General features: G+C 39.1%; 1 protein-coding gene across 1 annotated transcript in view; it reads right to left on the bottom strand.

Annotated features, from left to right (window-relative positions):
* The window catches only part of ALMS1 (ALMS1 centrosome and basal body associated protein), a 157,259-nt gene extending 144,720 nt beyond the window's left edge, over window positions 1-12,539 (bottom strand). The window contains 1 exon segment of the mRNA XM_036224753.1: window positions 12,139-12,539. Coding sequence (XP_036080646.1) covers window positions 12,139-12,486 — 348 coding nt within the window. The 5' untranslated portion in view covers window positions 12,487-12,539.
* Between the last annotated feature and the right edge of the window lie 10,094 nt (window positions 12,540-22,633).

Genomic DNA, 22,633 nt, shown 5'->3' with positions numbered 1-22,633 from the left:
GAACCTCCATACTGTTTTCCATACTGACTACCAATTTCTCCACATCCTATTTCTCCACATCCTTTCCAACATTTGTTATTGCTTGTCCTGTTGATTACAGCTATTCTAACAGGTGTGAGATGGTATCTCATTGTGATTTTAATTTGCATTTTCCCAATAGCTAGGGATGTTGAGCATCTTTTCAAATATTTGTTGGCCATTTGTATGTACTCTGGGGAGAAGTATATGTTCAGGTCCTCTGCTCATTTTTTGATTGGATCTTTGTTTTTCTGCTGTTACTGAGTCATATGAGTTCTTTTTATGTTTTGGATATTAGGCCCTTACCAGAGGCGTTACTTGCAAATATATTTTCCCACTGAGATGGCTGTCCCTTTACCTAGTTAACGATTTCTTTTGCTGAGTAGGAGTTTTTTAGTTTGATATAGTTCCATTCATTTATTTTAGCTTTTACTTCTCTTGCCTTTAAGAACAAATTCAGAAAATCCTCTTTAAGTCCAAGGTCTTTAGTTTCATTCCTATGTTTTCTTCTATGCATTTTATTGTTTCAGGTCTTATATTGAGGTCCTTAATCCATTTTGAGTTAATTTTGGTGTGTAGTAATAGACAACAGTCTAGTTTCATTCTTTGGCAGGTGGCTTTCCAGTTTTCCAGCACCATTTATTAAAAACGCTTTCCTTTCTCTACTGTATGTTTTAAGTTTTTTTTGTCGGAAATTATTTGCCCGTATAAATATGGGTTTAATTCTGGACTCTCGATTCTGTTCCACTGGTCCATGTGTCTGTTTTGCTGCCACTATCATGCCGTTTTGATTACCGTTGCTTGGTAGTATAATTTGAACTCGGGCAGAGTGATGCCTCCAGCCTCATTCTTTTTTTCTCAGGATGGCTTTGGCAATTCGGGGTCTCTTGCGCTTCCAGACAAATCTGATGATTTTTTATTCTATTTCTTTAAAAAACGCCAACAGGATTTTGATGGGGATTGCATTAAATCTGTATAATGCTTTAGGTAAAATGGTCATTTTAACTATGCTGATTCTTCCAATCCAAGAACATGGAATATCTGTCCATTTCCTTGCATCTTCTTCAATTTCTTTTAATAGGGTCTTATAGTTTCCATTATATGGGTCCCTCATGTTTCATTAAATTTATTCCTAGGTATTTTATCCTTTTTGTTGCAACTGCAAAAGGAATTATTTTTACGACTTTTTTGACACTTCATTATTAAAGCATAGGAACGCTATGGATTTTTGAAAGTTTGTTTTGTATCCAGAGACTTTACTGTATTTGCTTATTGTTTCTAGTAGTGTTCTTGTGAAATCTTCAGGGTTTTCTATATAAAAAACCATGTTATCTGCAAATAGTGACAGTTTGACTTCTTCCTTTCCTACTTGGATGCCTTTTATATCTTTCTCTTGCCTGACTGCACTTACTAGGACCTCCAATGTTATATTGAATAAGAGTGGTGACAGTGGACCGCCTTGCCCTGTTCTCGATCTTAGAGAGAAAGTTTATAGTTTTTCACCATTAAGTACAATGTTGGCTGAGGGTTTGTCATAAATGGCCTTTATAATGTTAAAGTACTTTCCTTTTATACCAATTTTGTGGACCGTTTCAATCATAAACGGATGCTGTATCTTGTTGAAGGCTTTTTCTGCATCTATTGATATCATCATATGATTCTTATTTTCTAATTTGTTTATGTGGTCTATCACATTAACCAATTTACGTATGTTGAACCTTCCTTCTGTCCCTGACATGAAGCCAACTTGATCATGGTATATAATCTTTTTAATAAGTTGCTGTATTCGGTTTGCTAGTATCTTATTTAGGATTTCTTGCATCTGTGTTCGGGAGAGATATTGGTCTATAGTTTTTTGTGTTATCTTTACCAGGTTTTGGTATCAGAGTAATATTGCCTCATAAAATGAGTTTGGAAGCATTGTTTACTCTTCGATTTTTTTGGAAGAGTTTGATGAGAACAGATATTAAATCTTCTTTGAATGTTAGGCAGAATTCACTGGTAAAGCCATCTGGTCCTGGACTTTGACCTTTTGCTAGGTTTTTGATGATTGTTTCAATTTCCATGCTACTGATCCATCTATTTAGATTTTCCAGTTCTTCTTGCTTCAGTCTAGGAAGGTTGTATTTTTCTAAGTACAGGTCCATTTCTTCTAGGTTATTTAATTTGGTGTTATGTACTTTTTTCATAGTATTGTTATATGATCCTTTATATTTCTGCAATATCAGTCATAATTTCCCCTCTTTCATTTCTGATTTTCTTTATTTGTGTCCTTTCTCTTTTTTCTTCAGTGAGTCTAGCCAGGGGTATGTCAATTTTATTAACCTTCTCAAATAACCAGCTCTTTGCTGCATTTTTCTATTGTTTTGTTTGTTTGTTTTCAATTTCAATAGTTTCTACTCTAATTTTGATTATTTCTTTCTTTTTGCTGACTGTAGGCTTCATTGGTTCTTCCTTTCAAGTTATTTAAGATGAAGTGTTAGGTTGTTTATTTGGGCTTGTTCTTGCTTTTGGAGATAGGCCTGTAATGATATGAACTTTCCTCTTATGAATGCTTTTGCCATGTACCAAAAGTTTTGATATGTTGTACTATCATTATCATTCATTTCCATGTGTCTCTTGATCTCTTTGTATTTCTTCTCTGACCCAGTTATTCTTCAGTAGTATGTTATTTAATCTCCAAGTGTTTGTTTTATTCCTGATTTCTTTCTGCAGTTAGTTGACCTCTAGATTCGAGGCATTATCAACAAAAAATATGGTTGGTATGATTTCAACCCTCTTACATTTGTTAAGGCTATCTCTGTGTCCCAGTATGTGGTCGATTCTTGGGAATGTTCCATGTGCACTAGAGAAGAATGTATAAACAGCCGTTTTGGGATGGAAGGCTCTGTAAATGTCAATTATGTCCAGGTGGACTTAAGTATCATTTAAGGATGTTATTTCCCTATTGATTTTCTGTTTGAGGGATCTGTCCATATCTGATAGTGAGGTATTTAGGTCTCCTACTACGAAAGTGTTTTGGTCTGTGTCTCCCTTTAGTTCTGCTAGTAATTGCTTTACACGTTCTGAGGCTCCCTGATTGGGACCATAGATATTAATAAATGTTATGTCTTCTTGGTGCATGATTCCCTTTATCATTATGAAGCATCTCTCAGTATCTTTATTTACCTTTTTAATTTGAAGTCTAGTTCGTCTGATATCAGTACCACTATTCCCGCTTTTCTCTGAATGCCATTTGCTTGAAACATCATTTTCCACCCTTTCATTTTGAGTCTATTTTTGTCTTTAGAGCTGAGATGTGTTCTCTGGAGGCAGCATATGGTTAAGTTTTGTTTTATGACCCATTCTGCAACTCTGTGCCTTTTTATTGGTGAGTTCAGTCCATTTACATTTAGGGTAATTATTGAACTATGAGGTCTTCTAATAGCCATTTTATCTTTTGCTTTCTGGTAGCTCAGTGTTTCCATTGCTTCCTTGTCCATATGTTTCTGTTTTCTTTATTTTGGTTGGCTTTTGTGGGTTTTACCTCTGATTCTTCTTGTTTCATGTTATATATTTCAGTTCTGAATCTTTGGTGTGTGATTACCATTACGAATACGTACAGGATAGTTACATATACACAGTCATCTATTTTCTTCTGCGTGTGCCTTATCTCTATTCCCCTTTGCGAATTTGGATCTTTGAATCCTCCCCTGTTCATTCTTGTCTAAAATTGTCCCTATATACGCTGAACGTTCATTACTATCTTGTTATAACAATTCATTTATTATTTAAGCTAATGTCCTGCTCTTAATAAGGGTTACACTCCTCTGCTTCTATTTGCCTGACAGTCACTTTACTTCTAATTATGTATTTTCGTTGTTGTTATTTTGTTTTAGGTGAGCTGACCCCTTAGGAATTTCCTGGAGTGCAGGCCTCGTACTGGAGAATTCCCTCAATTTTTGTATGTCTGAAAAGGTCTTAATTTCTTCTTCATATCTAAAGGAGAGCTTAACTGGATACATTATTCTAGGCTGGTAGTTCCTTTCACTTAATAGTTTAAATACTTGGTTCCATTCCTTTCTGGCTTGTAAGGTCTGCACTGAGAAGTCCGATGAGGATCTAATGGGTTTTCCTTAATACGTTACCATTTTCTTCTCCCTGGCTGCCTTGAGAATTCTATCTTTGTCATTGATTTTTGATAACTTTAATACAATGTGTCTTGGTGAAGGCCTTTTGGGGTTGAAATAATTGGGTGCTCTGTTGACTTCTTGAATTCCAAGCTCCAGCTCACTCCTTAGATTTGGGAAATTCTCATCCGCTATTTATCTGAAAATGCTTGCTAGTCCCTGCTCCTTTCCCTTGCCTTTGGTAACGCCCATTATTCTTATGTTTTCTCTCCTGATGGTATCGGCTAGTTGTATTTCTCCTTCATTGTTTCATTGTTCGGGTTCTCTCTTCTTCCTTCTGATTTATTTCTAGATTTCTGTCTTTGATATCACTGATCTTGTCCTCCATTTGGTCGACTCTATCTCCTAGGCTTGCTATTTCATTTTTCAACTCCTGCCATATGTTCTTCATCTCCAGAATATCTATTCTGTTCTTCTTGAGGGTTTCAATCTCCTTGCTCTGCTCATCTAGTTGTTTTTTTAATTCTTGAAATTGTTGATATGATTTGTTTTGGATCTCATGGAGCCTTTTCAGAAGTTCCATCCTGAAGTCTTTGTCATTTAAGTCTCATATTTCTATGTCGGCTTATTTTCTGGAGATTTTTCTCTTTCTTTCTGAGATGCCTTGTCACCTTGGTTGTTCATGGTGTTTACAGACTATTTCTCCACCTGGCATTAATGCAAGTGTATTCTGCTGTTTTTCCAGAAAAAAAGGTTTATTAATTAAAGGTCTCTCTTTAGCCTGCTGCAAAGAAAGCACTCTTCTTTTCGTTTCCAGTAGGTGGCACCTAAGCCCCTTGGATCCCTAGCAGTTTTGGTAGTTTCCTCAGATTCCGCAGGGGCTCAGTGGTGATGGGTCATGTAGGGTATGGGAGGAGGGGCCCTCTGGGTGGGAGTATGGGAGGTGCGGCTCAGGCTCAGCCTTGGTTTTGCAACCTCTGCCAGCAAAAATCAACTGTTGTTCCTTTGCAGTCCCGCCCCACTTCTTTGCTTTCTGCCCTGATGACTGTGCCCTGCAGCAGGCCAGCCACAGCTCACAGCTTTTCAAGGCAGAGAAGTTCAGGGAACTCACTGCAGGAACTCATGCTCCTTCTCCCCTACCCCTCCTCCTGCAGAGAGCTCCAGAGGCTGGGAGAGGTTGGCTTCAATCTTGGCAGTTGGTTCAAATTCATCTGGGGCTCTGTGGTGATAGGTTTCGGATGGCATGGGGGGAGGGGCCTTCTGCGTTGGGAGTGGGGGCTGTGGCTCAGTCATGGGTACCGGGTCAGTAAAAATCAGCTGTTGTTTCTCTGCAGTCTCTTAACACTTATCAGCTTTCTGCCCTGATGACTGGGCCCTCCAGTCGGCTGCATACAAGCTTCTAGGCAGGGTTGTTCAGGAAAGTCGCTGCGCCTTCACTTCTTCCCCTCCTCTTACAGGGAGCTCTGGCGGCTGCAAGAGGCAGCTTCTTTACCACTCCCAGTCTACTGCCCGACAACCAGGGTTCTGACCTGTGGTAGCTCTTATGTGTAGATCCCACGCTCAGACATGCTGGTGTGTAGTTCAGTGTTTTTGTTGAGTTTTAGATGTTCAGCTTATTGTTGTTTCAAGGGAAGAGATCTACAGATGTCTCTCACTCCGCCATGTTTCCGCCAAATCACCTCACTGTACCTATTTTAACAATAACTTCCCATTACCCCTCATCCCTGACCCTGGCAACCACCATCCCACTTCATGTTTCTATGAATTTCACTATTCTGAGTACTTTATGTATGTGAAATCATACATTATTTGTCTTTTGTGACTGGCTTATTTCACTTAGCATAATGTCCTCAAGGTTCATCTATGTTATTGCATGTGACCAGACTTCCTTCCTTTTATAGGCTGTGTAATATTCCTCTGTATGTATATAACAAACTTGATGACTATCCAGTTACCAGCTGATGGACACCTGAGTTGCTCCCACCTCTTGGCTATTTAAATAGTAATATCAAGACAAAACATGAAAAAATTACTAAAGATAAAGAGGGACATTTCATAATTATAAAAGGGTCAATCCATCAAAAATATGTAACAAAAATATATATGCACCTAACATCAAAGCACCAAAATACCTGAAGTAAAAACTGACAGAAATGAAAAAATAGACAATTCAACAATAATTAGACTTCAATATTCCACTTTTAAAAAGTGGATGGTTAGAGATTCTGTGAATGATTATTAAACATTTAAAAACCTGAGTGAAAGTCAAAGGCTTTCCTATATACCAGCAAAGAACAATTGGACTTTGAAATTAAAAACACAATACCATTTACATTAGCACCCCAAAAATGAAATATTCATGTATAAATCTAACCAAATATATAGGTCTATATGAGGAAAATTATAAAATTCCAATGAAAAGAATGAAAGAGGAATTAATTAAATGGACAGATATTCCACAGTCATGGTTAGGAAGACTACATATTGTCAACAAGTTGGTTCCTCCCAATTTGATGCCAAGATTCCACACAATTCCAATGAAAATTCAAGCAAACTATTTTGTTGATACTGACAAACTGATTCTAAAATTTGTATGGAAAAGCAAGAAAACCCAAAGTGAGGGGACTTATGCTACCTAACTTCAAGACTTACTATAAAGCTACAGCAATCAAGACAGTGTGGTATTGGCAAAAGAATAGACAAACATATCACTGGAACAGAACTGAGCCCAGAACTCAACTCACTAAATATCATCAAGTGATCTTTGATGAAGGAACAAAGGCAATATAATGGAACATAGTCTTTTCAACATATAGTGCTAGAAGAACTGAACATCCATATGCAAAAAGTGAATCTAGACTGATTTTTACATACTTCACAAAATTTAACTCAAAATAGATCACAGATATAAATATAAAATGCAAAACTATGGAAACTGTTAAACATGTAGAAGATAATACACAATAAGACCTAGATGACCTTGTGGTATAATGATGAATTTTTAGGTACACCACCAAAGGAGGTACCTTAAATGCATATTGCTAAGAGAATGGCTACATCATATAATTGATAAGCTAGACTCATTAAAATTAAAAACTTCTTTTCTACGAAAGACAATGTTGAAAATAAAAACATAAGCTGCAGACTGGGAGAAAATATTTATAAGACTATCTGATAGTGGACTTTTAACCAAAATATACAAAGAACTCTTAAAATTTAACCATATAAAACAAATAACCCAATTAGAAAACAGCCAATAGATCTGAACAGATGCCTCACCAAAGAAAACATACGGCCGAAAAATAAAAATGTGAAAATATGCTTACCATCACATATCATTAAGGAACTGCAAATTAAAACAATGAGATACCACTACACACCTATCAAAATGGCCAAAAATCCCAAACACTAACACTACCAAGGACTGTCAGTGAATACTACTGAGCATATAGAGCATAAGGAACTCTCATTCATTGCTAAATAATGGTGGGAATGCAAAATGGTAGTCACTTTGTAAGACAGTTTGGCAGTTTCTTTCAAAACTAAACACACTCTTAGAAAACGATCTAGCAAGCATGCTCCTTGGTATTGACCCAAGTGGATTAAAAACTTATGTGTCTACACAAAAACCTGCACATGAATGTTTAGAACAACTTTATTCATAACTGCCAAACCTGAAAGCAACTGAGATATTGTTCAGTAAGTGAATGGATAAACTGTGGTACATCCAGACAATGGAATATTACTTAACACTAAAAAGAAAAGAGGTACCAAGCCATGAAAAGACATGGAGAAACCCTAAAACAGTACTCTAACAGTGGATACATGCCATTATACTTTTATGAAAACCATAGAACTTACACCAAGAGTGAACACTAAATGTAAAGTATGGACTTTGGATGTCAACGTAGATACATCTATTATATCAAATGTACAGTAGTGGGATGTTAACAGTGGAGGAGGCTGTGCATAAGTGGGCAAAAGAGGTAAATGGGAAATCTCTGTAGTGTCTGCTCAATTTTTCTGTGAACCCAAAACTGCTCCTAAAAATAAAGTCTGTTGAAACGAAACAAAAACAGAATAGAGCTCTGGTGCAAAGGGTTAGGAAGTCATCACTCCCACCTTTACAAAAAGAAAAATAAATTGAAAATCAACATGTCTTCTTATATTCATCAGAGAACTGAAATTAAGGGCAAACCACAGTCCCCAAAATTGGAGAGACAGACAAGCATGTACAGAGAATCACAAGTTACTGGAGAATTCCCAGAGCACAGACCACCATGGGAACCAGCACCAGGGTAGGGTAGGAAGCCCTAAATTTTAACTGACAAATTACAAGAGGCTCAGGGTGAACAACTTTGTGATTTAAAACTGGAATGAGAAATGGAGATAACCGTAGATGCAATGGAAAAAAAATAAAGAATATTATGTAGCATTCTATTTAACTAAAAAACCTTGCTGAAATATTTTCTAGAAAAATCATAAATTACCCCAAATCAAAATTAACCCAAGACAAGTGAGTCTATACAGACTATAACCCTGAAAGGATCCAGACTCAAAGTAGTTTCACTTGTGATTATTTTTTCAAACATGTAATAAAAATTCATATATTAAACTGTTCCAGAGCATAGAAAATAAAAATCTTCCCAATACCTTGTATGAAAGTGGTATAAAGAAACAATTTTTTAAAAACCATTATCTGCAAATAAAATCTAGCAGTTCCTTAAGAGAAAAACACACTATGACTAATAGTTTTTAGCCTAGGAGCACAAGAAAGGATTAAGAATAAAGCATGTGTTAATAGGTCAAAAAGATTAAGAATTGTGCAGTGTAGATAAATTTGGAGATGGGGAGCTGGAAAGTGAAGGGATTCAGGCCTGCATTCTCTCCTATGAAATAATAATACGCTGATGGGAGGATGTTGAACACTGGATGAGGGTTAGAGGATAAGGGTAAAGATGTGAAAGAAGCTAAGGGAGCAAACATAAAAAGATTTCCAAGCATGGTTGATGATCCACCCAGTTAAAAGTTGAAGACCAAGAATTTCTAGTGATACCAATGCACGGAACTGAGTTATTTTCCCTAGCACAGCTCAGAAATCTAGGTTCAGGAATTAAAAGGAGAGGTGTTTGAAGTGATCCATGTTGAATGGTCTGCAGGACTGGCATTAAGACCAACACAGCAAAGGCTCTGAATCACTCACTTTCCTGAACTCTTAAAAAGACTTGGTTGTAAGGCTGGTCACATTTCACTTTGAATTTAAACAGTTCCATGCTTTAGCTCAGTCTCACCAACAGGACTACAAACTGAATCACTTTCTTATACATCACCAATACAACATTTTTATTATGTAGTAAGAGATACATGAGAGAGTGAATCAATTATTACATTTTTGTCATTTAACTTGAGACTAAACTGAAAGAAATTACGTTTCCTATAATTTGGTCTCATCCTTTGAATACACTACATTAAATACTACACAACAAACTCATCTTCAAAAAATTTATAGTTCATAAATTTCTAGCAAGAAACATTAAAGTGTCTCCTTTAAACATTTTCTAACTTATGCCAGTAAGTTTTAATATGTCAGTGAACTAAAGAAAAAAATTATCTTAATCCTCTTCATATGATATTAAAACTACCTTTAATATATCACACCATCTATACCTTCATATATTCTTTGAGGTCAATAAAAGAATATCTGATTTCGCTTTAAGAAAAAAAAAAAAAAAAAAAAAACCCCTCTGGGGAAAATACACTCAGGGCTCTAAAAAGCAAGATTTTCTATTACACACAGATAAATCACTGTTAAACAAAACAATTGTTCCATTTGTAGTAAGAGTTAAAGTGCTTTATAAAACATTCCTCCTTAGGCTTGAAGACATAAATTTAAATCTTAATAATTTCAAACAGGAAATCATAGAACAAAATAAAAGGAGACCTTATTCACAAGTATGGCTTTAATTATGGTTTATACATAGATAACTTACAACTTTAAATTTCCAAAACCAAACTCATAACCTAACCTTACACTTAACCCATCCCATCACCAACCCCCATGGCCACCACCATCTACACCATAAACCTGGCCATATCTCAGTATTTAGCATAACCATTCATCCAATAACCTAACACCTAGACACGTTCTTGCCTTCATGCTCCACACCTAATCCATTATCAGTGTAAAAATAATGCAAAATTACTGTAAAAGTGTGATGATTTTAATTCTTAAATATCCCTCGAAATGAGTCCACTTTTTTTATGTCCACCAACACTTCCCCGTTCCAAAATATCATAATCTTTTGCCTGGGAATACTGCAAGGACCTTCAAATTAGCATCCCTGATCTATTAGTGCTACTCCCCACCCCACTCCGCTTCAAAGTGATCTTTGAAAACACAAATCTTATCAGACACCTCCCACCACAATGACTTCCCAAAGCTCCAGGGATAAAACCTCCTAATCCTGGGTACAACACACAAAACCTTGAAGTCTGCGCTCAACCCACACTGGCCTTTGGTTCCTTGAAAATGCCATGCTCTCTCGAACCAAGAGTACCTTTTAATGTGCCTTTCCCTCAACTAGACGGCTCATTCCCTTCCCTTTGCCTGGTTAACCTAAATATGTCTTCGGATCTCAGCTCTTTCCCTAGGAAGCTTCCCAAGGTCAGATTCCCTTAATATATGTTACAAAGCATGTTAACATATATCAGTTTTACTTTATTTATGGCACATGTATATTTTGTCTGCCTCCCTCTCCAGACTGTGAACATTAGAAAGGCAGAGATAAAAAACATCTGGGTTCACCATAGCTCCTTAGCATCCAGCTCAATGCATGGCCCTTGGTGAAGATTCAATAAATATATGTTTGATGAATTAAGGGGCCACTGAAATATTTACCAGGCAAAACAACTACTATTGCTCTTTAATGATCAACAGTTCATGGCATTGCTAACAGAACACTCTGTGATAATGGAATTGTTCTATATCTGCATTGTCCAATAGAGTGGCCACTAGTCAAGTGTGGATACTGAACACGTAAAAAGTGGTTAGTATAACAGAGGCACTGAATTTTAAATTTTACTTACTTTTAATTAGCACGTAAAGAGCCATACCTGGCTAGTGACTACTATATTGAACAGCCCAGGTCTATAGAACCTTTCCTCTGTCTTTTCAACTGTTGTACTTTTGTTGTTTCACTCTGCAGTTTACATCTTGTCTAAGTAGCAGTCCTAGAAAATAAACCCTAGGCTTCCTTTTGCCCCCACAATGTACTTTGCACAGAACAGAAACTTAATGTCTGATGACTTGATATTTCAAATTGTATAGCAAACCTTTTTTTCATTCCTGAAAAGCAATCGATTAAATGCAATTATTTTCAAAATGATCTTCAGGAGCCAACCATAAAAACAGCGCTCTCCATGATGTATTACCACCTTGTGCTTTCCGGTCTCCCAGTTTGGAGCTGCGGCATAAACCTGCATTTCTAAGCCTCTCCTACCAGCTGAGGTTCCTTTATTGCTATAAACGAGGGTCCAGAGAAATACAATGGGAACGGTTGTATTGAGACTAACTACTCCTGCAGTGTACATAATCCACACTACACCCTCAGGGGAGTCCTGCACTCAAGCAAACTAATCTCCTAATTGTCGTTCCAACAAGATAGTCCCTCGGTAACCACTGTCTCCACTCCGACACCGCCCTTTTCCCCTCCTTCGGGACACGATAAGCCCCACCGCCTCCCAAAAGCGTTTTTTAACTACACAAGCTTGGAATACTGGCTCCTCTGAACATCTGGTGTAATTCAAAAGGCCCAGGACCTACTGAGGGGGAGCAACGAAAGGTCTTGGCCGGAAAGAACGGGAGGTTGTAGTAGTCAGCCAAAACCTGGGCAAGAGTCGAGATGTGTCTGGCACCGTGACGGGTAGCGAGCAGGCTGAGCCCTCAAGGACCACCAGTCAGTCAATCACCCGGCCCCGACCGCGCGCCGCGCCGCTCCCCGGCCAAGCTCACCTTCTCCGAGCCCATCCGCCTGCTGTCGGTGTAGCGGTGCTTCGGCAGCGGCGGCGGAGGGAAAGTCCCGCTGGGGTGGGCCTGCAGCCAAGCCCTTGCCTCCTCGTCCTCCTCGTCGTCCGTACTCTCCAGAGGCTGGCTCTCGTAGGTCAAGTCCGCGTCCAGTTCCCGCGCGTCATCGTCCTCCACGTCCTCCACCATCACCACCTCAACCTCGTCCAAGTTCGTCTCCATCTCCTCCGCCTCCGCTTTCTTCTTCTCCTCCTCCTCCTCTTCCTCCTCCTCCTCCTCGTCCTTCTCCTCCTCCTCCTCGAGCTCACCCGGCCACGGCAGGTCTTCGGGCTCCATCTTGGCGACTCACTCTCTGAGGCTGAGGAGGAGGAGGGGGGGAGGGGAGCGAGGGGAGCGAGGGGAGGAGAAGACCGCTGACTGGCGGTTGCGTCCGCGCGCAGGCGCAAAGACCGCCGCCGCTTAGCACCTCGCGCCGCGCCGCGCGGAAGGGGCGGGGCAGGGAGCGAGAGCGCGCGTTGCTAAGGACGCCGCGTGGGGGCGCGGGGAAGGCCTGGCGGGGCGGGAAGCGGGATAGCGACAGGCGACGCCTCTGCCTGGACCCCGTCACCGACTGGGCTCACCGCACTGTAAGCTCACAATAAACCCGGACTGGGCGCCTCTCGCGAGAGGGGAGAATATAGTCTTCGGCTGGGCCAGGCTAAAACTGAATTTTGCCGCTGCACTGAGCGGAGATCAGACCTCAGGACAAACCCATAATAATCAAATTTGCAAATTATAAATTGTTAGAGGTTGAGTGCCTAAGATGTGACAGGCTGAACCTAACAGTGGAAAAGTGTCAAGGGCAATGGAGGAGTTAGTAAGAAATGGGCTCTGGTATCCAAAAGATGTGAGTTTGAAACTTGGCATAGCCACTTACAGTGATGTTGCTGACCTTCTATCAAAGGAGGATAATAGGCCATTGCATAGAATGGTTGTGATAAAATAAATAACCAATGTGAAGGACTCAGTCGTAGTTACTCCTTGACTATCATACAGTAACTCAAAATGCTTACAGTTTTGTGAAGGAAATATCATCTCATATTTGAAGAATCCAAGGCTCAGAAAAGTAACTTGGCAAAATCTCTTACCTAGCAAGTGGCTAGTTGAGTCAGTGCCATTCCGGGTCTTCTGTAAGTCCAGTATTTGCCCTGGACCAGATCTATCAACTAATGAAGGATAAAAGAGCAAATATTTATTCTGATAGTACATGTGTTTTTGGGTCAGTCAATGAATTTGAAAAGCTTTATTTAGGAATAAAGATTTTCTTACCACTTCAGGAAACCCTATAAATGAATGGCAAATTAAAGAATCATGAGATGCTTTGCTATTACCTAAGGAGATAGCTATAATTAAAGTGGAGTATAGCCAATATTCCTCATGGTATTACCCACATTGGCAGAGATAAATTGGCAATGATACTACCGAACCAACATTGATGGGGTAATTTTATTTTATTTTTTTTAGTACTTCCTTTTTTTTGGAGAGGCAACCCTTAGTTGACCGCACAGATTCCAAGGATCTTGTCAGCTTACAATTCCTTATTTTTTTTTTAATTTTCTTATGCCTACAGCACCTGGTCTTCCTAGGTGTTCTCCCAGGTACTACCCAGGCCCAACCCTGCTTAGCTTCCAAGATTAGACAGGATCAGGCTTATTCAAGGAAACTGTGGGGTAATTTTAGATGTATTGCCAATGATGTGTGTCCTATCTGCCATGACTCCATCCTGGCAAAACTATAAAGATAGAACATGGACTGGAGCCAAAAACCTCAGGTCTCCTTTGAACACCTCTCAATGGACTATGAGTACAGTTGAACCTTGAACAACATGGATTTGAACTGTGCAGTTTCAAAGAATACAGTATATATTACATATAATATACAAAATATGTGTTAATCCTTTGTTTATATTATTGGTAAGGCTTCTGGTCAGCAGTAGACCCGTCCATTTTATAAGGCAGAAAAGATTGACTCAAAGGAAGAAAAGGCACTGAAGCTAGAAACCAAAACAAAAAGAGAGTTGATAAAAGCAGAAAGGATAATGGATGATTCAGGTGAAGGGATTACCCTCAGACAGAAGTATGTGGCTTTCTCATAGAGCAGAGGAAAAATAGGTATTAAAAAGATCCTTTACTTGGACGAGTTGGGCAACAAGTTGATTGAATTCACATTTCCTGGTTTTTATACATGTTAATCAAAGGGTGGTCTACAGACCACCTTCATTAGAATTACCTGAGGTATATATCTTATGATGAATCCCTGCTCCCATCACCCAGAGAACAAGATTCAGGAAGTATAGATTGGGCACTCAGGACCTGATCTTGGATATTATACCGCCCCCAAGCAATGCTGATGCACAGTAATGGTTGAGAACCACTCCTTTCTAGTCTCTGTGAACTATCAAGGCCAATACAGTTCCTCCCCACCTACAACAAAAAGTCATCCCTCTCTCTGCCACCTAGCAGCCAAGGCATGGTCGTTGTCCTAGATTCTCACATTTGGATGTTCCCATCTGTGACTTTGACTCTTAAGAGGTAAACCAGGAACATTTTAGGACTTTACTACTCAAGGTATAGTCTGGGGATCAGCATCACCTCAGGATTTGTTAGAAATGCAGAATCTTAGGCCAGGCCCAGGCCTACCAAATCTACATTTTTAAACAAGATCCTCAGGTGAGCCATAGGCACATAAAATTTGAAAAGCACTAGCTTGGAACATAGTCATAGTGATGGAGTTGAGAATTCAGCAGTAGCTGCAGCCAATGGAACAAGCAGAGGTAACCTCACTAACTGGTTCTTATGGCATGAGTTTAGTCATGGGTCCTGCTCCCCAGCCTGCTTCAGTTCTTGCCTTTTTTGGTCAGTTATTCACACTTAATGCTATGTAACAAGCAATCACAAAATCTCAGTGACCTATAATAAAAAGCACTGTTTCTTACTTGCGCACCAGCTGGTTGCCAGGAAATATCTGTTTCAGGCTGCAGTGTATGAGTTGGCTATTCTGGGACCAGCAGGTTACCCAATGAATACTCCTTCCACGACAAAGATAGGAAGCTCCAGAAGTGAGTGGAAACACAAATGCCTCTTAAGGCCACAGGCACATTGTTACTTCCTCCCACACTTCATTAGCCAAGGCAAATCACACGGCCCAATCCGACCTCATATTTCTCCCATGGAGGTTGATAGAGGAAAAGAATAAATATTTACTGAATGACAAGCCTAACATATGATACCACCCCTATTCCAAGTCTGGTTTCCAGCTTTCTCTCTGGTTCTAAGGGCCCTATAATATCCACTTAGCAGATTCCTTTTCTGCTGAAGTCAGCCAGGGTCAGTTTCCGTTGCCTGAAACCAAAATCCTCACTGATGCACAGGAGGAAGGCGGAGCCCTGGGATGCAGCTGTCAGACTTGAAGCGCTCAGAGACCAAGTGCATAAGATGGTTAGATGTCATAAAGGGTGTGAATGAAGAAACAGGAGGTGTTGACTGGAGATCAAAATATTGGAGTTTAAAAGGCCCCAGGTGTGGCTACCAGAGTGAGTTCCTAAAACAGGTTTTTCCGTGTGGTTATTAAAACCCCCTGGGATAGAGACAGAAGCTGAATTAGAAGGTGGGTCAGATGCCACATTCTCTCTGCATACTACCCAGATAAGTGACAAAGAGGGCCATATGGACATCAGAGGGACAGGAGGGAAGAGAAAACTAAGGTTTTTTTGAGTGCCAGGCACTACGATGGTTATTTTACAATCATTACCTCTTACCTTCCCAACAATTTGGCAAAACACTTTACAGTTGAGGAAATCAAGGCTCAGATAAGTTAAATAATTTGCCCAGAATAACCCAGCCAGTAACAAGGAGTGCAATACGGCTTCAAGCCCAGTCTGTCTGACTATATAGTCTATGTTCTTTCCCATTGAACCATACAGTCAGTGTAGAAGCTTCCAATGGGGCAGTAAGAGCTGGCACAGCCCAAGTCCTAGCCCTGTTGTTAGTGAAACATAAGAAACAGTCAACATCCTCTGCAGAGGCTGCAAGGACAGCTGTGTCCTCAGGAGCAAGCCACTGTTAGTTGAGGATGGGGTGAAGTGAGAGCCTATGGGGACAGGGAAGTTTGTCTACAATTGTAAGACAGTTTTGGAGAAGGAGGTCAGCAGTAGAGGACAAGCCAAAGAAGACGCAAAATTATGCAGATGAAAGCCCTGCAGTGAGAGGAAATAGAAAAAGCTTGCATTTTTGGACATGGCTGAAAATGAAGAAACTTAGAGGTATATAATGAGTTTCCACCACAAACAATTCTCTACAGAGGAACAAGAGTGATCCAGTGAAATCATTAATCTGAGCATTTCATATCTCTGTTTGAAAACCTGCAAGGATGTTTAACCTTGCTCAGAATGAAATCTGAAGTCCTAACCATGACCTATAAAAGCCTACATGATCAGGGTCCTAATCGATACCTCCAGATCTAAACTCACACTCATCCCTCTTGCTCACCCCACTCCAGCCTTGCTGGCCTCTTTACAATTCTATAATATGCCCACCTTAGGGCCCTTGCAGCTGCTGTTCCACTGCCTGGAACACACTTCCACAGAGTCTCTGCTCATTTTATCAGAAAGGCCTTCTTTATAACCCAATACACCCATACTCTTATTTTTCTTCTCAGCACTTATCACCACCCAACATTTATTTGTTTGTTTATTATATCTCCCCTACACTAGGATGCAAACTCCACAAGAGAAGGGATTTTTATCTCTTTTACATTCCATGCATGCCCAGTGCCATGAAACAGTGCCAAGCATATAAGAAAGTGCTTGGTAAACATTGCTGAATGAAATGAATGGAAATTTAATTAAATTGGCTGGACAAAAGATTCTGAATAGAACTTCAAAACAAATTTTGTTTCACTGGGGATGGTAAAGATGTCTGCCTACTGGAAAACTTTTAATTTCCTTTCCCAGCTGGTTCCTGGGGTCATTAGGTGAGCAGAAAGTGAAGTGCACTCCAGGTGCTTAAGTGGGTGGAGGGGAAGCTGATTATAACCTGCAGTTGAATCCTGGTGGCAAATTCTCCCTTAGGGTGAGTCATTTCTACTGACAGTTAATCTATTAATAGCTTTGTTTTCATAAAGCTTTTGTAATCAGAAAAAAATTGTGAAAGTTAATATGTAGCACATATAGAGAGAAATTTTGCTTTATATATGTACATGTATTGTTTCGTGTGTGTATGTATATAATAAATTTAGTATACGATAAGCCAGTGAAGACTATATGAAATATGCAATGTTTCTATTTCTTTGAGTACAAAATATACTCAAAAATGTTAATTATGTGAAGTGATAGATAACTAATCTTATTGTGGTATTCATTTTTATGTGATGCACAATATATATGCATCAAATCATTATATCATACACACCTTAAACTTACCTAATGTTACATATTAATTACATCTCAATAAAGCTGGAGAAAAACAAACAATGGTGAGCATTGAATATGGTAACATAACCTGAGCAGACTACCCAGCCATACAACATTTTCTTTCTCCACCAATTCATCAGTGGACACTTAGGTTATTTCTGTGTCTTGCCTATTGTGAATAATGTCACAATGAATATGTAGATACAAATATCTCTTTAAGATAGTGATTAGATCTCTTTCAGATATATATCTAGAAGCGGGATTATTGGATCATATGATAGTTCTACTTTTAATATTTTGAGGAAATTCCATACTGTTCCCATAGTGGCTGTAGCAATTTACATTCCTACCAACAGTGCCCAGGTTTTCTCTTTTCTCTGCATCTTCACCAGCACTTATTATCTGATCATTGGTTTTTGCTGCTGAAAGACTAGGCACCCAGCACTGGTGAAGTTAAGTTTGCTGTGATGGTGGGGGCCCACACCATTGAGCCTATACATAGCCTCCACCCCTGCTGCCATGGCTACTTAGTTTATGAACCCATTGCTTAAGCTGAGTACAGAGGCTGACTGAAATCCAGAGTAGAATATCTTGTCTGCCCAATTACTAAGAGCCTCATCTATTATGGAGATTTTCTGGTAAGCATTCATATGGCACATAAATATCCTCACATTCTGAAATCATACCTCCTTCCCAGATCTCCTTGTCCATTCTCTGCCTAGCCAGACAATTAATCACTGCTTATTAAGTGATGTACATTTATACTTTTCCTTCTACACAAAAAGGAAATAGAATGTACCAATATAAGCTCTACCCACTGGGCATATTTCTTTTCACCACTGATCCTTAAGGGTCATGCTGAGTGAGTCTATAATGCTGTTGTGTTCATGTATAGCTACTGAAAGTATATTGTCTGGTGCCACTTACAAACGAGGCTCAGGATTTTCCTCTTTAGTCAACTGGTCACAAGCTACTCCCCAAGAGGTGAAAGGTGTGGGCTGAGGGGTAGTTAGATGTGCAATATGAGTAGAGAACTAGGTCAACTACTTTGAAATACACCTCCAAAAAAAGAATTGGTAGATACATAGAGAAATGGACAAATAATGTGCAATAAAACAAATACAGCAAAATGTTAATTGTCGAAATCTAGGTAGTAGGTATATGAATGCTCACTATATAAGTCTTTCAATTTTTCTGTATGTTTAAAATTTTTTATAAAATGTTAAAAAAAAATAGGTTCACTGGGAATATTGACCCCTGTTCATTCAACTAAATTGTGCTTCCCAGAGCTGTTAGAGCCCAATTTGTACACATTACTTCTGCTTGATGATGAAGTGCTGCTAGGCATACCAAATGCCAGGAACTTTTTGGGTTTTTTTTCAGTAAAGAGATTATATTTGAACCAGCAGCCACAATTTAAGTTATCATCTGATTAAGCTTATGGTAATCCAATAAAATTGTCCAAAACACACATCAAATAAGTGAGTGAAATGGAGATGTGATAATCACCACTTATAAATATTTCAAGTCTTTGATGATGCCTATTAATTGAAATTTCCCCAAGAGACATAATATTGTCTATAGTTCATAATTTTGGTAGAGAAGGAAATCTCCAAAAACTTCAATTTTGTCCTTTCTACCATGATTTCATGGTTCGGAGAGCAATGTACATTTTTCAACCAGTAGTGAAATCTCTCTACTCCAACTATAAACTCAACAACTAGGAAAAAAACACAGAATGGATTTGAAGACCCATTGGGCCACCATGAAAAGAATAGTAGCCAAAACTTCATCACCCAGTTCTCAAAAGCCCCACCCTGACTGATGGAGCACAGTGGAATTCAGGTTCCTTACAAATCAACTTTGGCTCAGAGCCAATAACTAATAATTCTTCTAACATCTGGGTATTTCTCTATCCCCAGACTCAGTTACCATGGTAAATAGGCCTGAGTCCCTTTGAGAAGATTAGGAAGAAGAGTTACTATATGTATCTGTATGTATCATAGAAATATGTTCCTGTCTTTCCTTCATTCAAGGGGCCCAGGGACATTGAACTGACTCAGAAATGAAAAAATGGTAAGAGGCCATGACTCTTCATTGTGATGGCTTATGTCAGGACTCAGGACTCTCTGTACACTTAAAAAATTTTTTTTCCAATTATACGGTTTAAGTAGAACTGTCTGTTTTGACCCTGAATAGCCCATGTTAGGCGCCATCAAAGTTTTCTATTGGTCAGAATATTCTGATTACCACTTTAGCCCTGCTGCCTATTACGGTAGCCATGCTCACCCTTCTCCATTGGTTAAGTGCCACCCTATGGCCTTTGCCACTCTGGAGTATGATTATCTCCATTAAAATCAAGAATGAATTTCAGTAGCAGAACATCTTGCTTCATTTTCATCCCATTTTAAAGACATAGGGTTCTCCTCACCAATGTATCTTTCTATGCCATAGTAAAGGGAATACTCTCTGGGCTTTCTTGAGTGCTCTAATTAGGAAAAGGGTGAGTAAATGATAAATCCGCTCCAAAATTCCAAAATATCAAAGTCTTTGTATTTCTCTATGTCATACCGAAAAGTTTCTTATATCACAGATTCATGTAGCATAAGCCACACCAGGTTTCAATCAACCAACCAAGCGATTAGACCCTCTACAATTAAATAAATTTAGGTCAATGTGAAATTGTGTCCCTAATCTCTGGAACTCCAAATTCATGTATATTATTCATGTCTTGTTGAAATAAATTTGCAAAATATTGAAATTCTTTTGCTAAGTAAGATTTGACTTTGTAATTGGTCCCCTGGGGCATAAGACTATATGACTCTACTTACATGTCTGGATGTGATGAGAGGAGACAGAAGGGGTATGAATAGAACTGGCATTCACTTGTAAGGAGACTATCTCGGGTGAGGTCATAAGAAAGGCTTCAACCAGAGCAGGAACAGGCACATTAGACAGAGGCAGGAATGGGAATTTCTTTTGCTATCAGAAGATGCTCAATGGGGTTTGAGGTACTTGGTATCACCCAGATCCTACCACTTTCCTATTCCAATTCTCATGGTACCATTCTTTCCTAATTGATGCCATAACTTTTATTTAAAATATTAGACAAGACCATGAGTTCATCCTCTATTAAGCCAGCATCACACTCAGTTGTGTGGGACTACATGAAGAGATTACCTTAGGACAGTCCTAAGAACTCCCTGGTTCTCCAATCATGCCTTGAGGCAAGAATTTAAAATCTGAAGACTTTCATTTTCTTTAAGCATGGTTAGCAATAGCCAGCCCAAGCCACAGCACTTCATATTCCTTCTGCCCCTTTATATGGTCTATTATAGCAACTACTTTGATCACTAAGGCATTGTCTTTGATATGTACTTTACTCCAGGCAACCACAGATGATGGTTGAAGTAATTGTTCAGCACTGTGTACCACACAACCTGCCAGCAACCCATTCTTGGATATTAAACAGATTGTCACAGCTTTCAACTGCAACCAGGTCAGATAACCAATCCCACCTTCCCATTTCGCTAAGGTAGTGTTGCCTGCAATCATAGCTGATTTTAGCCAACAGAATCTACTCTAGCATGTTATATTGGAGAGCTTTATTAGAGTATTATCCTAAGAATTTCCAGGAAATTCTGCATGATAATCCAGTGAGAAGAAACACCTCACCAAGGAAAGTCCCAATGGAAACCCTATTGCTACCACTACCTTTTATAGGCATGTATGAGGCTGGGGACAAGACCATAGGAAAGAACTCCTACATAGCTTCTACCAAAAAAATCAAATACTTCTGCCACATAATATGTATAACCACTTCTTACATAACTCACTTATAGCATCTAATCCTGCATAGGTGCTTTTACTTGGATGAACTAATCAGAGTCTGGGAGTTTTCCATCCTCACTTCTATGGGAAAGCATGCTAGAAAAGGGATGTAATGGATATTGAATGACCCAATATTCATTCCTGTAATAATCAGAAACACTTTTTGCCCAGAAAATATACTCCTGAGAGTCTATCTTGTGGAGACAAAAACACTCATATGTTAGGTTCTATGTAAGAGTGTCTATTGCAGATATTTCATTAGCAGCAAAAATCCATAAACAAAGTGAAGGGCCAACACTAAGAACATGGTTAAATTAATTACAGTCCATGCACATCTCTGAATGCTATTATTAAAAATGAGGAAATGGAGTCCTATGAGGTGACTTGAAGAGATTTCCTCAGGATGTCATTGACTGAGGAGAGCAAGATGAAGAAAAATGTTTATGTCATTTTGTTTCTGTCTAAAAAACCTAAAAGAAAACCATATATAATGCATAAATGTATATCATTTTATAAATACAATTTTAAAAACTATAGAAAAATACTAGGTTTAGAGCATGGGTTATCTGAGGAGATATGAGGTGATATATGTGTGAGGGAAGGGAGGATTATACCAAGGGGGAAAGAAGAGAAGAAAAAAGACCACATATGAAAATTATGTGATAGATTCTGGGAAGGTAGCAGCGGTAGCATCAGCATAATTTTTTCCGTCTTTAAAAATCTCCACATAACAACAGTGGAACAATCAGCAAAACCAAAGCACATGTAAAAAATTTACAAGGCTTGCTAGATTTAACAAATAAAAATACTGGATACCCAGTTAAATTTTAATTTAGGTAAACAATCGATAATTTTTTAGTATAAGTATGTCTCAAAAATTGCATAGAGGAAATTCTGGGAAAACATGGCAGAGTGAGAGGCATCCTTGGATCTCTCCCCTTGAAATGACAATAAGCTGAGCATCTAAAACTGAACAAAAAACACCCAAACTGCACACCAGCACATCCGAGCATGGGATTTGCGCATAAGAGCTACCACAGGTCAGAACCTAGGGTGTCAGGCAGTGGACTGGGACAAATGAAGAAGCTGCCACTCATAGCCACTGGAGCTTCTTGCAGGAGGAGGGGGAGGGATGAAGGTGCAAAATCTTCCCTGATCAGCACTGCCTGGAAATGCCAGGACTTTTCTACGCATCTAGCAGCA

This window comes from Rousettus aegyptiacus, unplaced genomic scaffold (genome assembly GCF_014176215.1).
Source record: "Rousettus aegyptiacus isolate mRouAeg1 unplaced genomic scaffold, mRouAeg1.p scaffold_m13_p_7, whole genome shotgun sequence".
In the NCBI taxonomy this organism is placed as follows: domain Eukaryota; kingdom Metazoa; phylum Chordata; class Mammalia; order Chiroptera; family Pteropodidae; genus Rousettus; species Rousettus aegyptiacus.
Note: the sequence above shows the minus strand (reverse complement) of the source record. Positions and strands in the feature narration are given on the sequence as shown.